Below are 24,290 nucleotides of genomic sequence, written 5' to 3'. Positions count from 1 at the left end.
GCAAAGTGACTCAGGCTTCAGACTGACCGGTATTTGGAATTATCACACTGGAGATTTCCTTTTACTAAAATCTCAGGATTTTAGCAATCAGAAAAAAACCCTTTTGAGTCTTTCTAGTACATGTAAGGTGTATTCCTGAGTGATTGTAGTAAAGACTTATTCAGGAAAAAAATTGTCTCAGATTGCTGCTTTCCTAGCTCTTAGGAAACTTCCATTATAAAATTGTTACCAATGGTCAAGCTGTCTCTTCAGTAGAACCATTACTTAGCATTTGGTTCAGTCTGTATGGGACTCCAAGAAGACTTAACTAACCCTGGGTTTGAATCAAAGAAAGGATATGCTAACGTTCCATTCATTAATAGCACCAAATGGAAAAGTTGAAAATAAGCTTGTTATCAACACAATTTATATGCCAGTTTTAACATTCTGCTTCTATTTTAAGTTTGGAAAGTGAAGGTTTTTTTTTTAAAGGATTAAAAAAAAAACCACTTTATTTATTTATTTATATTTTATTTTTGGCTGTGTTGGGTCTTCCGTGCTGTGCGTGGGCTTTCTCTAGTTGCGGTGAGTGGGGGCTACTCTTCGTGGCGGTGCGCGGACTTCTCATTGTGGTGGCTTCTCTTGTTGCAGAGCACGGGCTCTAGGTGCGTGGGCTTCAGTAGTTGCGGCGTGTGGGCTCAGTAGTTGTGGCTTGCGGGCTCCAGAGCACAGGCTCAGTAGTTGTGGCACACAGGCTTAGTTGCTCCGCGGCATGGGGGATCTTCCTGGACCAGGGCTCGAACCCATGTCCTCTTCACTGGCAGGCGGATTCTTAATCACTGCACCACCAGGGAAGTCCAGTGAAGATGATAATGCTGAAATTCCTTTGATTTATTACCTGTTTTTTTTTTTTAATTAAAGTATAGTTGACTTACATTATTACCTGTATTTTTGACAGTGGAACATACAGGTAGTATTCAATAACATGATGATATTAGTGTGTGAGAAATCATATTGAATCATTAGGTCAGTGCTCTTGTTGGGAAAGCATCAAAAAGATCAGTGTGGTGGTTGAGTACTTAAGCATACGCTTAAGTCCACACGGATGTTTTATTTGTTTTGTTTTTTTTGCGTTACGCGGGCCTCTCACCACTGCGGCCTATACTGCTGCGGAGCACAGGCTCAGCGGCCATGGCTCACGGGCCCAGCCGCTCCGCGGCATGTGGGATTTTCCTGGACCGGGGCACGAACCCGCGTCCCCTGCATCGGCAGGCGGACTCTCAACCACTGCGCCACCAGGGAAGCCCCACATGGATGTTTTAAATTACATTCCTTGGTTGGTACATAGAGTATGCTGATATCCAATATAAGATATAATATGTGCTATATAATACAGCACATAGTTCTTAAATTTTATAGCGTTTTGATTAGGTACTTTATAGACTGTTAGGTGCACATTTAGTCTTGGACTCTGTGCATGTGTTTGGTTTTTTTAAAAATTTATTTATTTTATTTATTTGTTTTTGGCTGTGTTGGGTCTTTGTTGCTCTGCGCTGGCTTTCTCTAGTTGCGTCCAGTGGGGAGCTACTCTTCGTTGAGGTGTGCAGGCTTCTCATTGCGGTGGCTTCTCTTGTTGAGGAGCATGGGCTCTAGGCACGTGGACTTCAGTAGTTGTGGCATGTGGGCTCAGTAGTTGTGCCTTGCGGCTCTAGAGTGCAGGCTCAGTAGTTGTGGCACACAGGCTTAGTTGCTCCACGGCATGTGGGATCTTCCCGGACCAGTGATTGAACCCATGTCCCCTGCGTTGGCAGGTGGATTCTTAACCACTGTGCCACCAAGGAAGCCCTCTGTGCATGTGTCTTAATAATGTCATCTATTAAGTGATTACTATGTATCAGGCACTAAGTGGTAAAAGCCCTTTCTATGGATTATCCTGTTGTTTAAAATGCATCTCTAGGGGCTTCCCTGGTGGTCCAGTGGTTAAGACTCTACGCTTCCACTGCAGGGGGCACAGGTTTGATCCCTGGTCGGGGAAGTTCTGCATTACACGAGGTGCGGCCAAAAAAAAAAAAAAAATCTCTTATATGAGACAGAATATAACTGTCTGGTTTTTAAAGTTTGAGTGGAGTTCTATTATTAAGATAAGTATTTTTGTTCCTTTAGTTCTCCCCTTCCACCCTTCCAGAAATGGCAATACCCTGAAAAAAAGAATTAATTGGGCTTCCCTGGTGGCGCAGTGGTTGAGAGTCTGCCTGCCGATGCAGGGGACACGGATTTGTGCCCCGGTCCGGGAAGATCCCACATGCCGTGGAGCGGCTAGGCCCGTGAGCCATGGCCGCTGAGCCTGTGCGTCCGGAGCCTGTGCTCCGCAACGGGAGAGGCCGCAACAGTGAGAGGCCCGTGTACCGCAAAAAAAAAAAAAAAAAAAAAAGAATTAATTGCTGTTCAACAAGCAGCTTAATTCATTAGTATAAACAGGTGGGTTTTCCCTAAACCCAGGAGGAATTGTAATGGACTTGTAACTAGATGTTGTGCCCTGTACCTTTCAAAGTTAACAAACACTTTCCCTTAAAATGGTACAATAGTAGTGAGATAAATGTTACTTGGCATATGTAGTGTAGTACAGGTATCTTGACATGGTAGATTAACTGCTTGGCTACCATTAAATACATTGTACATGTTGATGGATGAAAATAGGATTGCCTAGGTAAAGATTAAGACATGTAACTAGGGACTTCCCTGGTGGTCCAGTGGTTAAGACTCCGTGCTCCCAATGCAGGGGTCCTGGATTTGATCCCTGGTCAGGGAACTAGATCCCGTGTGCCAGAACTAAGACCTGGTGCAGCCAAATAAATAAAGAAATATTTTAAAAAAACAACAACAACAAACATGTAACTAAGTCACTGTTATTAATGATTTTGTTGGCATAACCGTCAAACTCTGGAAGGTTTTTATTCATTTTACCCTTTGGAGCACACCCCAGTGCTTCATTTTTGTTTCTGAAAATTTTTTTAAAAGTCAGTTTGAATAGGCAAGAGTTATTTTTTCTTTTTGTTCCAGCACAGTGCTATAAACAGCCAGTCGGGATGTAGAAGTTTTAGTGCTGTTTAGGTATGTTCTGGTGAAGTAAAGAGTGTGAAGGAATATTATCACTTACCAAAAAACCCAAAAAAAACCAAAAACCAAAAAAACTGTTCACTAAATGGCATTTTTGTTTAGAAACAGGAAGATTTATGAGAAGAATTTTTTTTTTAAATGAGCCAAAATAGTTTCACTTTATGTGTTAGAGATTTTGACAGTCTGTTACAGGCTTAATAACATACTATCTGTAATTTAGGTCAGGTAATTTTAGTTTAATATTAATCATGTTTTTGTATTGGTTATTAATAAAATAATTACTCTTAGGTATAGCTTTTTCATACAGATTTTTTTTTTTTTTTTTTGCGGTACGCGGGCCTCTCACTGTTGTGGCCTCTCCCGTTGTGGAGCACAGGCTCTGGACGCGCAGGCCCAGCGGCCATGGCTCATGGGCCCAGCTGCTCTGCGGCATGTGGGATCCTCCCAGACCGGGGCACGAGCCCGTGTCCCCTGCATCGGCAGGTGGACTCTCAACCACTGCGCCACCAGGGAGGCCCTTTCATACAGATTTTATATTATTCCGTGTCCTTACCTAGTTCTGTGGTCCGTTCAGCGACACTCAAGGCACTGTTGGGTTTTGTTTGGTCTATACAGTGTTTTAGAAAATTTTGAATTAGTTGTCATCAATTAGAAATTGGGAGATTGCACATGAAATCTGAATTTGTGGCTCTTTTAAATTGGAAGATCTGTCAACACTGAGCCTGTTTTTTATTGTACATAGCAATAATTGGTTAGCGCCAAGAAATGTCTACTTGCCCCTTCCTTTACACATAGCTTTCCTTTATGCATAGCCTTCACCTGGCCTACTGTACTCATCTGTTTCATTGGCCTCTGTAGGCATATGTGATTTAGGACATCTGTATTTTTGTTATTTTAGATTTAGACCATTAAGATGTCTGAAAATGAATTTGAGGTTTTGTGTAATGCAACAGTTATAGAAAAACAAGGTTACAACCAAATGGAACATGAGCAAAGGTTATGAATGAGCAAGTAGGAGAGGAAAAACTTAAGGGTCAAAAAAGAAAGAGAGAGGGAGGGAGGGAAGCAGGGGTGGCGGGGGGCAGAGGAAGAGAGAGAAAGGAGAATTACTAGTAATCAGAGAAATTCTAATTAAAACAATAATGGAATACCATTTTTTAAAATAAATTTACTTATTTATTATTTATTTTTGGCTGCATTGGGTCTGTTGCTGTGCGCAGGCTTTCTCTAGTTGTGGTGAGCAGGGGCTACTCTTCATTGCTGTGCGTGGGCTTCTCATTGCGGTGGCTTCTCTTGTTGCAGAGCACAGCTCTAGGGTGCTAGGGCTTCAGTAGTTGTGGCACACGGGCTTAGTTGCTCCATGGCATGTGGGATCTTCCTGGACCAGGGGTCGAACCTGTGTCCCCTGCATTGGCAGGCGGATTCTTAACCACGGCGCCACCACGGAAGTCCCAGGTATACCATTTAATAACCACCAGATTGTCGAAAAATTTTTAAGTTTTTGGGAGGTTGCTGAAACTGGGATTTCTTTATTCTTTGCTTATTGGAGCGTGCATTGAAACTACTCTGGAGGATAATTTTAGCAATTCTTGGTAAAGAAAATGGGTGCACAAGAAAACATGGGCCAAGATGTTTATTATAGTACTCTTTTACATAACAAAAAAGTGGAAATAACCTAACTTCCTTCAGGAAGGAAATGGATAAATAACTGTGGTTTATTTATAGAGTGGAATACTACTATGCAGAAGTAAAATTAATGAGTTAGGTTTACATCTATCAGCATTTACCTATCTCAGAAACAATGTTAAATGAAAAAAACAGGTTGCAAAAGGTTATACACACTTTTGATACCATTTGTGTAAGATTAAAAACATTGTTTGCTGATCTTTATATATGTAACAAAAGTACTAAACATATATGAGAGAGATATACATTAGCCTTAGGATAGTGGTTATCTCTAGGGAATGAGGAAGAGAGGAATGGGCTTTCATTATATCTATATTTTATTTTTTGGATCTAAATCAAGTAAGACAAAGTCTTAAAAGTTTATTTAATCTTGGTTGTGAGTCATTAGTGTCTGTTATATTCAAAATGTTTCTTCGGGAAAAGAAAAAATTTAGAGAGTGTTTTATGAAGTTCAGACATAGTTTATGATACCAGATTTCTTCCTTCCTCTATCCTTACAAAAAGAGGGGACCCTCATGATGGTTTTGATGTGCAGGTTGAAATACATGATTAATTGCAACATATAAGAAATGTTTCCTAATTAAAATTTTTTTGAAATTTAAAAAATTTAATTAAGAAGTTGTTTTAAATCAAGATTTAAGTAGAAAAAAATGGCTTTTATTTAGCTCATTGGTCAGATCTTTGAATTCTGTGAGATACCTAAGTATTTATTATTGCTTTTAATATAATCCAGATATTATAATATAATCTATTCAGAACTAGTCATTAATTTCTACCATTGATGCATATATATTTAGTGTTGGTTTAAATGGTGTTTGGCAAGGGTCCCCAATCCCCGGGCCTCGGACTGGTACCAGTCCGGCCTGTTAGGAACCAGGCTGTACAACAGGAGTTGAGCAGCAGATGAGGGAGAGAAGCTTCTTCATCTGCTGCTCCCCATCGCTCCCATTACCGCCTGACCGCCCCCGCCCCCCACACCCATCCATAGAAAAACTGTGTTCCACCAAACCGGTCCCTGGTGCCAAAAAGGTGGGAACCGCTGATGTATGGGTTTTTAAAAATTGCCTGTGACATGTTTTAGGCCGAGATGAAGATGTACGTATTATTAACCTAGGCTATTCCTGACATTGCCAATTTTTTTTTTTCACCTTAGGTGAGGCAGGCAACCAATCAGATTGTGATGAATTGTGCTGATATTGACATTATTACAGCTTCATATGTACCAGAAGGAGATGAAGGTAAGCGCTGTTTTCCCTTTTAATTTGCTGTCTCTGTGTTTATGTATAATATGTACTTGTATGTGCTTTTGTGTGTGTGTATACATAATATATACACTTGAAAATTAAGATATTAATGTTTGTTACTCTTGAAATAGGAAAATTCTTTAGATGTTCATAGGAGGTATTTGAGTAATGTAAGATAAAGGAAATGTAACAATTTAAATTCTATTTCAAACATTAACTTATTTTGTGACCCTAGGCAGATCACATTTCATGAGTGTAAAATAATATAATACCAATCATGTAAAGCTGAAGAGTTATTTAAAAATTAAGTACTTGAACATGAAGAGTTTCTCAAGCAGGCGTTAGTTCATATGCGGTTTTCTTAAAGTTTTTTTTTTTTTCTTCTGAAAAATAGATTAAAATTGAGATAGTGTTACTCATAATTGGGAGAAAAATATTTGTTTTATGAGATCTAATGTGAAGGTTAGAAACTAGATGATGGAGTTAATTACAGGGGAAGATTATGTTTAAAAGGAACATGGTATAGAATGTGAGGGAACTCAATTAGCATCTTTAAAATAAGAAATATTTTGGACCTTGTAATTACAGTAAGAATTAAATTGAGTAATCAGTTTTGGCCTGAATTCTTATTCCCACATAAACTGCATTTTAGAAAGTTATCAAGTTTGGTATAAACTCACAAGTGTATTAATATTGGATCTGAATTACTTTTTTACTCTTGACTTCTTGACATTCCTTGTTAAAATGGCTTATTGGTCAGCCTCTACTACTCAGACTTTTCCTCTTAGAAAGTCTTCTCATTTGATATAAATTAAGTTAGAAATTTGACCTTTTAATTTACATTTTGTATTGCTATTTCCCTTCTTTACATTATACTGAAAATAAGCATACAAGTAACATTTTAAGGCCTGGCTATATGTATTTTGTGGATTTTTCTTAAAATATCTTGTCCATAGAAAGATTAAAAAATGCAAGTAGCAGTTGAGCATATTATTGCCAAGAAGTACTTATGTTCAGTTGATCATAATTGAGATCAGCTGCTGCCATTTTAAGTTAGAGGAACAGATCCTTCAAATGGACTTTGGTTGAGTGCCAACTTTAAAAAAATTGTTTGGTAAATGAAAGAGAGATTGTTTAATTTCTTTAGCTGAAGAAAAATGGGAGCACCTTAGCTAGGCATATCAAGGCAAGCTTTCTTTGTTGTAGATAGAGAACATTTAAATTCAATATAGGGTTTTAAAATGTTGTCAAGTTTAGATAGGTAGAACTAGTAATATAAGTGTGTACCCTCCAGCTGGCATGGTTTCAGCTCAGGTTTGTTTTTTTATCCTCCTCTACTGAAATGCCAGGAAAGAATTCAGAGAATTTAAATGTTTGAATATGCATAACTGAATGGTGCCAAGCTCATAATAATCTGAATCTTAAGGAAGCAGTGTTAGTATTCTCAATGAAAATTCATACAGTAGAGAGGATTTGGAGAGTGATTCATATAAAACATTAAATTTTTTTAGGTACATAAAATATTTTCTTCAGAACTAGCTAAGGTACATTTCTCAATTCATTCTCCTATAGCAGTAGGAAATACCTGGAGTCGTGTAAACCCATTTAATTTTAGAGTATAAGAGAATGGGGAATTGTATTAATTTCGTGTTTTAAGGAGTCAGAACAGATAGATTTGGCCTTCCAGATATATACATAGCTTAATTTTGCCCTTAGATAGAGAAACACTTATTGATTTTTATCTTATTAGGAGAGTATAATATTGTTTCTTTAGAAACTAATAGTTGTGAACTTGACTGTCAGCTCCTTCCAGGGCTGTACGCTGGTGGCAGGGTGATAAATGGGTTAATAGGAGAGATACCATTTTTTAACCCAGCTAATCTCATCTAGTACATATTTATGATTGCCTTCTGGAAGACTGTTTTACATATCTGTAGCCAAAATCTTGGTGCTTTAAGGTAAAATCAGAAAATTATTTGAAGGCGTGAAGTTGTTGCTTCTTTGTGTAAGTTTTTAATTGATGAAAAAGGCCATCTTGTGGTATGTGCAGTAACCCAGAAAAATCTATTGGCATGTGTCTTTTTTAAACTAAGGCACTGCCTTTTAAACAGAAATAATTTATTTTAAAACCTATTTGAAATCTTTGTAATATTTTTTAAAATGAGAAATCAGTAAGAAAAACGGCTGAAAACTGTTTTTTTACTGTTCTGCACTTCAAGGGTTGGTGAAATCATTAGCACTTAAGCCTGTGCAAGGAATGCACCTCCCTACACAGTGCAGGGATTAGTATTGTCATCAGCTTCTGCAAGAGAAATACGAAACTTTTGAGTGCCTGAACTCAGGTCCTGACAGGTAAAGAGTCTTTTAATTTATCATTAATAGTTGATGGCTTGGGCATAACCACATAGAGAATGATCACTTGAAAGTTTTGTACCAACTTTTGCCTTAGTATATTCTGTCAGGTATGTGTTTGCAGAATTAGCTGTGTAAGAAAAAGTTTTTCCATTGGTTACATCATATTTCATGCAGAGTTCTAATATATAGCTTCAGATCCACCAGCATCACTTTGGTTTATCCATAGAAGGCATGTAAATTTTAACACATTTATTCTTAAAGTAGGGTTGTATATTTCAGTGTTACGCATATGTGCGTATGTGTTTAATGGAAGGATAAAACAAACAGCTTAGAAATACTGCCAAATATTAATTTTGAGCAAAACTATTCACTTGAAAAATAGGAAAGGTTCCTCACACTTGATCGTAAGTTTTATCCAACTGTTAGTAATCTATATTCTGTCATACAATTATGTGTGGATTAGTAAAAACATTAATAAACCATCTTCTCTTTGCAATAGAATTGTTCATGGCATTGTTCTGAAAATACATATGTGACTAATTAAGTGCTAGCCCTCAAAATCAGGAGGATTGAAAGAGAAGGGAATATATCCCTTTCTAATACAAATGTATTGAAATATATCATATTTCATAAGGAAATTTTCAAAGAAGTCTGAGTATAACTTTAGTTACACAAATAACAATATAGGGTAGGGGCCTAAAACCAAAGTTACTGTGGGGTTAAGCAAATAACAACCTTGAATGAATTGGGCTGGATGTAGGAAAATAAGAATGTTGGGGCAGAGGCTGAACCAAAGAGTCCATGTCTCACGTAAATCTACTAACATTTTAAAGAACTTTTTCTGGCCAAACAGAACATATTTGTGGGCCATATTGAGTTCTGTTGATTTTGCAACCTCTAAAGAGGTAGAGAACTGTGGTGTGTATGCATATTCTTATCACTTGGACATGAAGATAAGACTTGAACATAGTTAGATCCCTGGTCGGGGAACTAAGATCCCACATGCCACGCAGTGCAGCCCAAAAAAAAAAAAAAAAAAAAAAAAGAACTTCCCTGGTGGTGCAGTGGTCAAGAATCTGCCTGCCAATGCAGGGGACACGGGTTCGAGCCCTGGTCCGGGAAGATCCCACATGCCATGGAGCAACTAAGCCCGTGTGCCACAACTACTGAGCCTGTGTTCTAGAGCCCGTGAGCCACAATACTGAGCCTGCGTGCCACAGTTACTGAAGCCCGTGTGACTAGAGCCCATGCTCTCTGCAACAAGAGAAGTCACCACAGTAAGAAGCCCACACACCATAATGAAGAGTAGCCCCCGCTCTCAGCAACTAGAGAAAGCCCGTGCATCAGCGAAGACCCAATGCAACCAAAAATAAAGAAAGAAAAAGGAAAACAAAAAAGAAAAAGTGTTTTAAAAAAAAAAGAGGAAAAATCCTTATGAGATTCTTCTAAGTTCTTAATTGAAACTGATATAAATTATTTTATGCCATATTACTATTAAATATGTTAAGCAAATTGTTTCAGTTTGCTATATGAGTTCCAGTGGTATGTACTTTTAAAAAATTCAGAATCTAGCATAATAGCTCTTTTAGGTAGCTTTTAGTTTTTCGAGCACTAAAATGGCATTTTTTTTTAATGTTTTTATTTTGTCTCTCGTTTATTTACTATTCCCAAGTGTATTGAGTTTGGGGATTTTATTTATTTGCTTATTTATTTATTTTACTTAGAACTCCCAGATTCTCTGGGATGTTCTTTTTTTGTTTGTTTTTTAAATCTTTTGGCCATGCTGCACAGCATGTGGGATCTTAGTTCCCCAACCAGGGATCGAACTTGCGTCCCTTGCATTGGCAGGGCAGAGTCTTAACCACTGGACTGCCAGGGAAGTCCCTGGGATTTTTTTTTTTTTTTTTTTTGGCCCACGCCGTGAGGCTTGTGGGATCTTATTTCCCTGACCAGGGATTGAGCCCAGGCCCATGGTAGTGAAAGTCCCAAGTCCTAACCATTGGACTGCTAGGGAACTCCCGAGTTTTGGGAATTTTGAAAATAAAGTCTGTTATGTGCTATTACTGTTCTGAAGAGTAGATGAATTAATGCATAAGCTAACCACAGTGTCCAGGCTACATTGGGGAACCATTTTCCCAGTTCTTTGGTAACTATCAGAGCTGCCTGTTTTCTGAATTAAATTTTGTTGATTTTATTTTTTTAATTAAAAAACTTTATTTTTTAGGGTTTTAAGTTCATTGCAAAATGGAGTAGAAAGTACAGAGATTTCTCATATAGCCCCTGTCCCCACACATACAGCCTGTGCCACTTATCAGCATCCCAAACCAGCGTGGTACATTTGTTACAGTCATTGAGCCTACATTGACCTCATTACCACCTAAAGTCCATAGTTTACATTACAGTTCACTCTTGCTGTGATGCATTCCATGGGTTTTGACAAATGTATAATGACATGTATCTACCATTATACTTATTGTACAGAGTTGTTTTTTTTTTTTTTTTTTTTGCCATACGCGGGTCTCTCACTGTTGTGGCCTCTCCCGTTGCGGAGCACAGGCTCCAGACGCGCAGGCTCAGCGGCCATGGCTCACGGGCCTAGCCGCTCCACGGCACGTGGGATCTTCCCAGACCGGGGCACAAACCCGTGTCCCCTGCATCGGCAGGCGGACCCTCAACCACTGCGCCACCAGGGAAGCCCTGTACAGAGTTTTTCAGTACTCTAAAAATCTTCCGTGCTCTGCCTATTTACCCATCCCTCCCCTTGGCAATCACTAATCTTTTTACTATAGTTTTGTCTTTTCTAGAATTAGGTGGAGTCCTGCCTTTTCAGATTGGCTTCTTTCACTTAGTAATATGCATTTCTTCCATGTCTTTTCATTGCTCAGTAGCTCACTTCTTTTTAGCTCTGAATAATATTCCCTTGTCTGTATGTATCAGTTTTTTTATCCATTCACCTGCTGAAGGTCCTCTTGATTGCGTCCAAGATTTGGCAGTTATGAATAAAGGTGCTGTAAATATCCATGTGTAGGGTTTTGTGAGGACGTAAGCTTTGAACTCCTTTGGCTAAATATCAAGGAGCATGATTCCTGGATCCTAGGATAAAAGAGTGTGTTTAGTTTTGTAAGAAACTGCCAAACTGTCCTCCAAAGTGACTGTCATTTTGGATTCCAAGCAGCAATGAAGGAGAGTTCCTGTTGCTCCACATACTCCCCAGCATTTGTTGTGTCTTGGATTTTGGCTATTCTGTAGGTGTGCAGTGGTATGCCATTATTTTAATTTGCAGGACCCTAATGACTTCATGTTGATCATCTTTTCATATGCTTACTTGCCATCTGTATATCTTCTTTGGTGAGGTATCTGTTTAGGTCTTTTGCACAATATTAGTTGGATTGTTCTTTTTCTTATTGTTGAGTTTTAAGAATTCTTTGTATATTTTGGATAACCGTCCTTTATCAGGAGTGTCTTTCACAAATATTTTCTCCTACCCAGTGGCTTGAATTCTTATTCTCTATAATGTTGTCCTTCTCAGAGCAGAAGTTCTTAATTTTAATGAAGTCCAGGTTGTCATTTATTTCTTTCGTGGATTGTGTCTTTGGTGGTGTTGTATGTGAAAAGTCATCACCATACCTAAGGTCAATTAGATTTTCTCCTATGTTATCTTCCAGGAGTTTTATGGTTTTGCATTTTACATTTAGGTCTATAATCCATTTTGAGTTAATTTTTATAAAAAGGGTAAGGTCTGAGGCTTCCCTGCTGGCGCAGTGGTTGGGAGTCTGCCTGCCGATGCAGGGGATGCGGGTTCGTGCCCTGGTCCGGGAAGATCCCACATGCCGCGGAGCGGCTGGGCCCATGAGCCATGGCCGCTGAGCCTGTGCGTCAGGAGCCTGTGCTGCGCAACGGGAAAGTCCACAACAGTGAGAGGCCCGCGTACCGCAAAAAAAAAAAAAAGGGTAAGGTCTGTCTAGATTGATTTTTTTTTTTTTGCATGTGGCTGTCCAGTTTCCAGCACCATTTGTTGAAAAGATAGGTCCATTGTATTGCTTTTGCTCCTTTGTCAAGATCAGTTGACTATATTTATGTGGGTCTATTTCTAGACTGTCTGTTTTGTTCCATTGATCGATTTTTCTCTTGTTTCTCCAGTACCACATCATCTTGATTGCTGTAGCTTTATAAGAAGTCTTGATGTTGGGTAGTGTCCTCTGACTTTGTCTCCTTCAGTATTGAGTTGGGCATTCTGGATTGTTTGCCTCTCCATATAAACTTCAGAGTCAATTTTAAAATATCTACAAAATAACTTTCTGGGATTTTGATTGGGATTGTTATTGAGTCTGTAGATGAGGTTGAGAACAAGAAATATATTGACAGTATTGAGTCTTCTTATTCATGAACATGAAATATCTTTTTATTCATTTACTTCTTTGGTATCTTTCATCAGATATGGATCTTGTACATATTTTGTTAGAGTTATACCTAAGCATTTCATTTTGGGGGTGATAATGTAAATGATAATTTTTTTAAAGTTTTTAATTTATTTTTGGCTGTGTTGGATCTTTGTTGCTGCGTACGGGCTTTCTCTAGTTGTGGCAAGTGGGGGCTACTCTTCTTTGTGGTGCGCGGGCTTCTCACTGTGGTGGCTTCTCTTGTTGCGGAGCACGGGCTCTAGGCGTGCGGGCTTCAGTTGTTGTGGCTCGCCGGCTCTAGAGCTCAGGCTCAGTAGTTGGGGCACACAGGCTTAGTTGCTCCGCGGCATGTGGGATCTTCCCGGACCAGGGCTCGAAACTGTGTCCCGTGCATTGGCAGGTGGATTCTTAACCACTGCGCCACCAAGGAAGTCCCTAAATTATAATTTAAAAAAATTTTCAGATGCCACTTATTCATTGCTGGTATATGGGAAAGCAATTGACTTTAATGTGTTAACCTGTATCCTGCAACTTTGAACTTTGTATCCTGAAGCCTTGCTTTAATTGCTTATTAGTTACAGGAGTTTTTTGTTGATTATTTTGAATTTTCTACATGACCATATCATCTGTGAACAAAGAGTTTTATTTCTACCTTTCCAGTATGTATACCTTTTGTTTCCTGTCCTTTTCTTGTCTTGTTGCATTAGCTAGAACTTCCAGTGTGATGTTGAAAAGCAGAAGTGAGAAGGGACATCCTCGCTTGTTCCTCATCTGAGCTGGAAAGCTCAGAGTTTCTCATTAAGTATGATGTTAACTGTAGGGTTTTTGTAGATATGCTTTATCAAGTTGAAGAAGTTCATCTTTATTCCTAGTTTGCTGAGTGTTTTTATCATGAATGGATGTTGGATTTTGTCAAATGTTTTTGCTGCATCTATTCATTTGATTGTGTGATTTTTCTTCTTTAGCCTGTTTCTGTGATGGAGTACATTAATTTAATTTTGAACATTGAAACCGCCTTGCATATTGGGATAAATTCCACTTGGTCATGGTATATAATTTTTTTTATATATTGTTGGATTTGATTTGCTAATATTTTGTTGAGAAGTTTTGCATCTATGTTTCTAAGAGATATTGATTGGTCTGTAGTATTCTTGTAATGTGTTTGTCTGATTTTGATATTAGGTTAATGGCTGGCCTCATAGAATGAGTTAGGAAGTGTTCCCTCTGCCTCTATCCTCTGGAAGAGATTGTAGAAAATGGGTATGATTTTTCTTAAATGTTTGGTGGAATTCACAAGTGGACCCATCTGGACCTGGTGCTTTCTGTTTTGGAAGGTTATTTCTTCTTTGACCTGTGTCTTATCTAGATGTGTGTTTAATCTCCAAGTATTTTAGTATTTTTTCAAGCTATTTTTCTTTTACTGATTTCTAATTTAATTCCATTGTAGTCTGAGAGCAGACAGTTTATAATTTTTTATTCTTTTAAATTAGTTAATCTGTGTTTTATGACCCAGAGTGTGGTCTGTCTTAGTGAATGTTCCATGTGAACTTGAGTAGAATGTATAATCAGCTATTGTTTGATGAAATAGTTTATAGATGTCAGTTATATCCAGTTGATGGATGGTGCTGTTTAGTTCAACTGTAACCTTACTGAGTTACTGCTGCTGGATCTGCGTGTTTCTTACAGAAGGGTGTTAAAATCTCCAACTGTAATAGTAGATTCATATATTTCTCCTTGCTATTCTATCAGTTTTTGCCTCATGTATTTTGACACTCTGCTGTTAGAGGCATACATATTAAGGATTGTTATATCTTCTTGGAGTATTGCCCCTTTTATCATTATGTAATCCCCCTTTTTTATCCCTGATAAGTTTCCTTCTTCTGAAGTCTGCTCTGTCTGAAATTAATATAGTTACTTCCACTTTCTTTTGATTAATGTTAGCATAATATATCTTTTCCCCATCTCTTTATTTATTTTTGATGAAACATATATATATATACATATTTTTTTTTGCCGTACAGGGGCCTCTCAGTGTTGTGGCCTCTCCCGTTGCAGAGCACAGGCTCCGGACGCTCAGGCTCAGCAGCCGTGGCTCACGGGCCCAGCCGCTCTGCGGAATGTGGGACCTTCCCGGACCGGGGCATGAACCCGTGTCCCCTGCATTGGCAGGCGGACTCTCAACCACTGCGCCACCAGGGAAGCCCATTTATGGAACATATTTTAAAATTCTTTTATTTATTTATTGTAAAAAATTATTTATTTATTTATTTATTGGCTGCGTTGGGTCTTCATTGCTGCGTGCAGGCTTTGTCTAGTTGTGGCGAGCAGGGGCTACTCTTTGTTGTGGTGTGCCAGCTTCTCATTGCTGTGGCTTCTCTTGTTGTGGAGCATGGGCTTCAGTAGTTGTGGCTCAAGAGCTCTAGAGCGCAGGCTCAGTAGTTGTGGCACATAGGCTTAGTGGCTCCATGGCATGTGGGATCTTCTTGGCCCAGGGCTCGAACTCGTGTCCCCTGCGTTGGCAGGCGGATTCTTAACCACTGCACCACCTGGGAAGTCCCATCTCTTTATTTTTAATTTATATGCGTCTTTATATTTAAAGTGGGTTTCTGTGGACAGCATGTAGTTAGGTCTTGTTTTTTGATCTACTCTGGCAGTCTGTTTTTTCATTGGTGTATTTATACCATTGATACCTTTTATGGTTTTAATTGAACATTATATGATGCCACTTTCTCTCCTTTCTTAGCATATCAATTATATTCCTTTTTTTAAGTTTTTTTAGTGATTGCCTTAGAGTTTGCAGTATACATTTACTACTAATCTAGTCCACTTTCAAATAAAAATATACTGCTTCACAGGTAGTGTGAGTACCTTATAATAAAATATTCCTAATTCTTCTCTCCCGTTCCTTGTGTCATTGCTTTCATTCATTTCCCTTATACATATGCATCCACACAGAAGCCAACATAATCAAATACATTGCTGCTATTACTATTTTGAACAAACTATTATCTTCTAGATCAATTAGGAATAAGAGAAGTAAACATTTTTATTTTTCTCTCATTTACTCATTCTCTGATGCTCTTCCTTTCTTTATTGTAGATCTGAGTTTTTGACTTATATAATTTTCCTTCTCTTTAAAGAACTTTTAACATTTCTTGTAAAGCATGTCTACTGGCAACAGATTCCCTCAATTTTTGTTTGTCTGAGAAAGTCTATTTCTCCTCACTTTGTAAAAAGACTTTATTTATTTATTTATTTATTTATTTATTTATTGTGATACGCGGGCCTCTCACTGTTGCGGCCTCCCCCGTTGCAGAGCACAGGCTCTGGACGCGCAGGCCCAGCGGCCATGGCTCATGGGCCCAGCCGCTCCACGGCATGTGGGATCTTCCCGGACCGGGTCACGAATCCGTGTCCCCTGCATCGGCAGGCGGACTCTCAACCACTGCGCCACCAGGGAAGCCCAAAAGACTTTATTTTTTAAGAGCAGTTTAGGTTCACAAAAAGATTGGTTTTCCTTCACTTTGAAGGACAATTTTGAAAGGTACAGGATTCTAGGTGAGTAGTTTTTCTCTCTTGACACTTTAAAGATTTCCTTCCCCTCTTTTCTTGCTAGTATGGTTTCTGAGAAGTTGAATGTAATTCTTATCTTTGGTCCTCTGTAGGTAAGGTGTTTTTCTTTTCCTCCAGCTTCTTTCAAGATTTTTTTTTCTCTAGCTTTGATTTTCTAAATTTTGACTCTAATATGCCTAGGTGTAATTGTTGTTGTTTTTTTCTTTCCCCTCCGTTATCCTTCTCTGAGCTTCCTGGATCTGTGGTTTGGTTTCTGACATTAATTTGGGGAAGTTCTTAGTTGTTATTGCTTTAAATATTGCTTCTGTTTCTTTCTCTTTTTCTTCTCCTTCTGTTATTCCTGTTACATGTACATAACACCTCTTGTACTTTTCCCACAGTTCTTGGATATTTTGTTGTGTTTTTGTTTTTTTCAGTCTTTTTTGTCTTTGCTTCTCAGTTTTGGAAGTTTCTAGTGTCAAGTCCTCAAGTGCAGAGATTCCTTTCTCAGCTGTGTCTAATAATGAGCCCATCAAAGGTATTATTTATTTTCTGTTACAGTGTTTTTGATCTCTAGCATTTCTTTTTATTTCTCAGAATTTCCATGTCTCTGCTTGCGTTATCCATTGTTAGATATTAATCGTACTGGTCTGATAATTCCAACATTCCTGCCATATCTGATTCCAGTTTTGATGCTTGTTCAGTCTCTTTAAGTGGTGTTTTCTGCCTTTTAGTGTGCCTTGCCATTTTTTGTTGAAAGGCAGACATGATGTACTAGGTAAAAGGAACTGCAATAAATAGGACTTTAATAATGCAGTGGTAAGGTAAGAGGGGAGCGGAAGCATTCTTTAGTCCTATGATTAAATCTTAGTCTTTCCATGAGCTTGTGCTTCTGGTCTGCGAGCTTCACTGGTGCTTCTCAGGTTTTCTTACCCCCTTAGGATATTTCTTACCCCCTTAGGTAGCCCCCTTAGGAGGGGTTGGAGTTGGGCATTTACTTTACCCCAGGTAAGTTAGGCTCTGATGGAACCCCAGCAGGTTAAACTCTGGTAAAATAGTTTCTCCTGAGGGCAGGTTTTGTTAAGAACAGAATATTCTAGCATATTTCAGAATGGTTTCTTTTCCCCTCCCCTTGCCAGAAGCATGAGAGGATTTTTCTCTGATATTTACTTTTAGGACCTGGTACAGCTCCTGGAGGTAAGACTCACAAAAAGCATGAGGGTCCTCCTGGAATTTTAAACTCTCAAGCTTGTCCACACAGAGCCTCCAGCTCTTCATCAATTACAGTTCAGGTATTCCTACCCCAGCACTAGTTGCCAGGGGTGATTTCTTCTTGTGGGTTTCTGCCCTGGTATGTGGTGATTTTCTGTATCTGCCTGTCTCCAGTTTTTTCAGCAGTGGTTTGCTCTTTGTCCTCACTTCTCTGGTGGATCTAAGGAGAGTTGTTGAGTTTTCAGTTTCTCCAGCTTTTTACTTGTGTTGTTAGGATGGAGTGGCAACTTCTAGGCTCCTTACATGTAAGACCAGATATCAGAAATTCTCCTAGTGATTTTATTTTTATTTCCAATATAAAAGGTTGCATTCTTAAAATATAAAAGCAATATGTGCCCTTTTGTGGACATATGCTTTCATTTCTCTTGGGTAAATACCTGGGAATAGGGACTTCCTTGGTGGCGCAATGGTTAAGAATCTGCCTGCCAATACAGGGGACACGGGTTCGATTCCCGGTCCGGGAAGGTCCCACGTGCCGCAGAGCAACTAAGCCTGTGTGCCACAACTACTGAACCTGCACTTTAGAGCCTGCAAGTCACAACTACTGAAGCCCGCGCAGTCTAGGGTCCGCATGCCACAACTCCTGAGTCCATGTGCTACAGCTACTGAAGCCTCCGCGCCTAGAGCGCATGCTCCACGACAAGAGAAGCCCCCGCAATGAGAAGCCCACACACTGCAAAGAAGAGTAGCCCCTGCTCACCGCAGCTAGAGAAAGCCCACGTGCAGCAACGAAGACCCAATGCAGCCAAAAATAAATAAATAAATGAACGAATGAATAAAAACACTTAAAAAAAAATACCTGGGAACACAATGGCTGCATAATATGGTAAATGGAGAATTTTTAAAGAAACTGCCAGTTTTCTCAAATGGTTGTACCATTTTATATCCCCATCAGCTGTTGCTCCATATCCTTGCTAACGTTTCTTATATTCTGTCTTTTAAATTTTAGCTATTCAAGTGGTTGTGTAGTTGTATCTTGTTGTGGTTTTAATTTACATTTCCCTAATGGCTAATGACGTCGGGCATCTTTTCGTGTCCTTATTTGCCATTCGTATTATCTTCCTTGGTGAAGTATCTCTTCAGACCTTTTGCCATTTGGGGGGAGTTGTTTATCTTCTTAGTGAATTTTAAGAGTTCTTCATCTATTCCAGGCATAAGCCTCTGGTGGACATATGTTTTGCAAATATTTTCTCCTAGTCTGTGGCTTGCCTTTATATTTTTATTTTTTTGAAGAGCATAAGTTTTAAATTTCAACAAATTCCAGCTTATTGAATTTTTCTTTTACAGTTCATGGGTTTTTATGACCTATTTTATTTTTTTATTATTGTTATTTTTAAATTATTTATTTATTTATTTTGGCTGCACCAGGTCTTAGTTACGGCATGCGGGGTCTTCACTGTGGCACGCGAGATCTTTAGTTGCAGCATGCAGGATCTTTTTGTTGCAGCATGCAGGCTCTTAGTTGCGGCATGCGGACTTAGTTGCATCATGCATGTGGGTTCTAGTTCCCCAACCAGGGATCGAACCCAGGCCCCCTGCATTGTGAGCTTAGAGTCTTACCCACTGGACCACCAGGGAGTCCCTTGTGACCTATTTTATTTTATTTTATTTTATTATTTATTTATTTTTATTGTGGCTGTGCTGGGTCTTCATTGCGGGACGCGGGCTCTTCGTTGCAGGGTGCAGGCTCTTCGTTGCGCCATGTGGGCTTCTCTAGTTGTGATGTGTGGGCTCAGTAGTTGCAGCATGCAGGCTCTCTAGTTGTGCATGGGCTCCAGAGTGTGCGGGCTCAGTAGTTGCGGCACAAGGGCTTAGTTGCCTCGCGACATGTGGGATCTTAGTTCCCCAACCAGGGATTCAACCCGTGTGCCCTGCATTGGAAGGCGGATTCTTAACCACTGGACCACCCAGGAAGTCCCTGACCTATTTCAGGTGTTGCAAAATTTAAGAACATTACAGTTGTCTTCTAGAAGTTCTATAATTTTAACTTTTACATTTAGGGCTTTGATCCATTTTGAGTTGAATTTTGTACATGGTATGAGATAAGGGTAGAGGTTTGGTATATGGCTGTCTATTGGTATATGGCTGTCTACTTTTTCTAGCACCATTTGTTATAAAGGTTATTCTTTCCCCTTTGAATTTCTACACTCTTTCTGCTGTATTTTAAGTCTTGAAATCAGGTAGTTAAGCGCTCCATCTTTGTTCTTTTTAAAAATGATTTTGGGGACTTCCCTGCTGGCGCAGGGGACACGGGTTCGAGCCCTGGTACGGGAAGATCCCACATGCCACAGAGCAACTAAGCCTGTGCGCCACAACTACTGAGCCTGTGCTCTAGAGCCCACGAGCCACAACTACTGAAGCCCGCCCGCCTAGAGCCTGTGCTCGGCAACAAGAGAAGCCACCACAATGAGAAGCCTGCGCACCGGAACGAAGAGTAGCCCCCGCTCGCCGCAACTAGAGAAAGCCTGTGCGCAGCAACAAAGACCCAATGTAGCCAAAAATAAATAAATAAAAAATAAAAATGATTTTGGCTATTCTAGGTCCCTTTAATGTTCATATAAATTTTAGAATCAGCTTGTCAATTTCTCCAAAAAGCCTGTTGATATTGTTACAGGGATTGCATTGACTCCATTGGGGAGAGCAATATTGAGCTTTACCATTCATGAAGAATATTTATTTCTCCATTTATTCAGATCTTCTTTAATTTCTCTCAGCGATTTTAGCTCATTCTAGAGAGGAATTAATTTTCTTCCTCCTCCTCCCCTTCTCTTCCTTTTTTTGGGCAGACTATATAGCCAGCTCATCTTTTTTTTTTTTCCCCTAATTGTGGTAAAATGCACATAACATAAAATTTATCATCTTAACCATTTATAAATGTACAGTTCATCGGTACACATTTACCTGTAGAGCAGTCATTATTACTGTCCATCTCCACAGCTCTTTTATCTTGCAAAACCAAAACTCTGTGCCCATTGAACAGTAACTCCTCATTTCCCCCATCTCTCAGGCCCTGGCAACTACCATTGTACTTTCTGTCTCTATGAATTTGACTACTCTAGGTACTTCATATAAGTGGAATCACACAGCATTTGTCATTTTATGACTGGCTTATTTCACTTACCATAATGTCTTTAAGGTTAATCTGTGTTGTAGCATGTTTCATTTTTAAGGAAATGTGGTACGTATATTTTATCTGTGTATCTGTCAGTAGACACTTGGTTTGTGTCCACCTTTTAGCTATTGTGAATAATGCTGCTATGAACATAAGTGTACAGATATCTCTTTGAGACTTTTTTTTTTTTTTTTTTTTTTTTGCGGTACGTGGGCCTCTCACTGTTGTGGCCTCTCCCGTTGCGGAGCACAGGCTCCAGACGCGCAGGCTCAGCGGCCACGGCTCACGGGCCCAGCCGCTCCGCGGCATGTGGGATCTTCCCGGACTGGGGCACGAACCCGTGTCCCCTGCATCGGCAGGCGGACTCTCAACCACTGTGCCACCAGGGAAGCCCTGTTTGAGACTCTTTTAATTCTTTTGGATATACCCAAAAGTGAATGGCTTGATCATATGGTAATTCTGTCTTTTATTTCTTGCCAAACTGTTTTCTGTAGAGGCTCCACCATTTTTCATTCCCACCAGTAGTACACAAGGGTTCCAGTTTCTCCATATCCTTGCTACCACTTATTATTTTCTTTTTTTGGTAATAGCCATTCTAATAGGTATGAAGTGGTATCTCATTTCAGTTTTGATTTGTATTTCTCTAATGATTAGTGATATTAAGCATCTTTTCATACACTTACTGACCATTTGTACATCTTAGGAGAAATGTCTACTTAAGTCCTTTGCCCATTTTTAAATTGGGTTGGCTGGTTCTTTGTTGTTGAGTGTAGGAGTTCTTCACATATTCTGGATTAACCCCCTATCAGACATACTATGCAGATATTTTCTCCCATTCTGTAGGTTGCCTTTTCACGCTGTTGATTGTCTTTCTTTTTTTTTTTTTTTGGCCACGCCACACAGCTTGTGGGATCTTAGTTTCCTGACCAGGGATTGAACCTGGGCCCTTGGCAGTCCTAACCACTGAACTGCTAGGGAATTCCCTGTTTGTATCTTTTGATGCACAAAAGTTTTAAATTTTGATGAAGTCTAATTTGTCTATTTTTCCTTTTGCTGCCTGTGCTTTTGGTGTAATATCCAGGAATTATTGCCAAATCCAGTGTCATGAAACTTTTATATTTTCTTCTAAGAGTTTTATAGTGTTAGTTCCCACATCTAGGTCCCTTTTATAGTGTTAATTCCCACATTTTATCCATTTTTGTATATGGTATAAGGGGTTCAACTTTATTCTTTTGCATGTGGATATCCAGTTTTCCAAATACCAAATACTATTTTTTCCAAATGCTATTTGAAGACTTCCCTTTTCCCCATTGAATGAATGGTTTTAGCACCTTTGTTGAAAATCATTTGACTGTATGTGCAAGAGTTTATTTCCGGGCTCTCCATTCTATTCCATTGGTCTATATGTCTGTCTTGATGCCAGTACCACACTTTTTGGGGTTACTGTAGCCTTGTAATCAGGAAATGTGAGACTTCCAACTTTGTTCTTTTTCCAGATTGTTTTGGCTCTCCAGGGCCCTTTGAGATTCTGTTTGAATTTTTGGATGGGTTTTAAAATTTCTGCAAAAAACACTGTTGGGCTTTTGAGAGGGATTGCATTGAATCTACATATAGATCAAACAATATCAAACAATATTAAGTCTTCTAATCCATGAACAAGGAATGTCTTTCCGTTTATTTGTATCTTCTTTAACTTCTTTGAGCAACATTTTGTAGTTTTTAGTGTGCAAGTCTTTCACCTCTTTGGTTAAAGTTTTTCCCTAGGTATTTTATGTTATTTTTGATGCTATTGTAAATAGAATGTTTTATTAGTTTCCCTTTGAGATTGTTCATTATTTAAAAAATAACTTTATTTATTTATTTATTTTTGGCTGCATTGGGTCTTCGTTGCTGTGTGCAGGCTTTCTCTAGTTATGGTGAGCGGGGGCTACTCTTCATTGTGGTGTGCGAGCTTCTCATTGTGGTGGCTTTGCCTGTTGCGGAGCACAGGCTCTAGGCCCATGGGCTTCAGTAGTTGTGGCACGTGGGCTCAGTAGTTGTGGCTTGCGGGCTCTAGAGCGCAGGCTCAGTAGTTGTGGTGCACAGGCTTAGTTGCTCCGCGGCATGTGGGATCTTCACGGACCAGGGCTTGAACCCGTGTGCCCTGCATTGGCAGGCGGATTCTTAACTATTGCGCCACCAGGGAAGCCCCCTACGAAGCCATTTCTTAATGTTGCACATATTGGTTATCCCTCCCTTTTTTGGCTGTTATAAACAATAGTGCAAAAGACATCTTTTGTGAACCAGTGTGACAGGTTTTGGATATCTGTATTGCTGTTTTACTGGATGTTATTTTGAATCTTTCTATTCTTTTCTCATCTGAGAAATGAAAAATATATTGTTTACATTTGAACTTTTTATAATAGAGTTGAATATCTTTTCATATACTATTGGCCTTTTAAATTTTTTGGTAACAATTTTATATTTGTAATTTTTTTGGCCTATTTTTGTATTGCTTTGAACATACATGATATATATTGTAGGTACACCCTTTGTTATCTGTCATTGCAAAATTTCATTGTGTCTGTCTTTTGTGTTTTAACTTTGCCGTACTAGTTAAATCTGTCAGTTGAGTGAATTTTTTCAGTTAGCTTTCTCCCTCCTTGCTAATCTGCAGCTAACTGAAAGGCTATTTTGATTTCGCATTTTGGTTTAGAATTCTCTTTTGTCATGTCTTTCTAGATTTTTATATTCTAGTTAATGTTTCTGGACTTGATTCAGTCTGTGGTATTATGAGTCTACAAATTAAAATTTCTAATTAGCATTCTGTGACCATTCAGTCACTTGAGACTTATCCAGAAATCTTAGAACTTGCCTTAAAATAACGCATAATAGGATTTATATTACCTATACTGAGTATGAGTTGTCTACTCTTGTACCTGCTCTCCCTTGGAAAGAGGAAAGTGAGACCATTTCAAACAGAAACTAAAACTTTCTCATACCTTTTAATCCAGATATATTAACAGTTGATCCTTTTTTTTTTTTTGGCCACACCGTGTGTCTTGTGAAATCTTAGTTCCCCGGCCAGGGATTGAACCCAGGCTCTTGTCAGTGAAAGCCCGGAGTCCTAACCACTGGACCGCCAGGGAATCCCCTACAGATTGTGTCTTTAGATGCTTTGACAACCATAAACAATTCAGTGACAATTTTGGTGAGTAGGTTGTTGTTTTTTTTTCCTCCCCACATTTTCCTATTTTCCATTTTAATGGAACTTTACTCTGAAGGTATATATATTCTAACATTTAAGCACTGGTTCCCAAACCTACATTATTTGGCTGCTTTATACACATTACATTTTGGTTTATTTAAGTCTTTTTTTTTTTTTTTTGGCTGGGCCACACAGCTTGCAGGATCTTAGTTCTGCGACCAGGGATTGAACCTGGGCCCACAGCAGTGAAAGCACCGAGTCCTAACCACTGGACCGCCAGGGAATTCCTTATTTAAGTCTTATTGATGTGTACATAAATAATTATTTATGTAAGCATAATTAATGTTAGAATCAAATACCTTTGATTATTGTGGAACTGCAGGGTA

The 24,290-nt window shown here is 39.1% G+C and overlaps 1 protein-coding gene across 1 annotated transcript in view; it reads left to right on the top strand.

Annotated features, from left to right (window-relative positions):
• Nucleotides 1-24,290, top strand: part of NPEPPS (aminopeptidase puromycin sensitive) — an 87,182-nt gene that overhangs the window by 4,794 nt on the left and 58,098 nt on the right. Inside the window, exon 2 of the mRNA XM_079726131.1 lies at nt 5,936-6,020. Coding sequence (XP_079582257.1) covers nt 5,936-6,020 — 85 coding nt within the window. The remainder of the gene's footprint in view (nt 1-5,935; nt 6,021-24,290) is intronic.

This window comes from Hyperoodon ampullatus (assembly GCF_949752795.1).
Source record: "Hyperoodon ampullatus genome assembly, chromosome: 19".
NCBI lineage: Eukaryota > Metazoa > Chordata > Mammalia > Artiodactyla > Ziphiidae > Hyperoodon > Hyperoodon ampullatus.
This window is presented reverse-complemented; position numbering and strand designations above follow the sequence as displayed.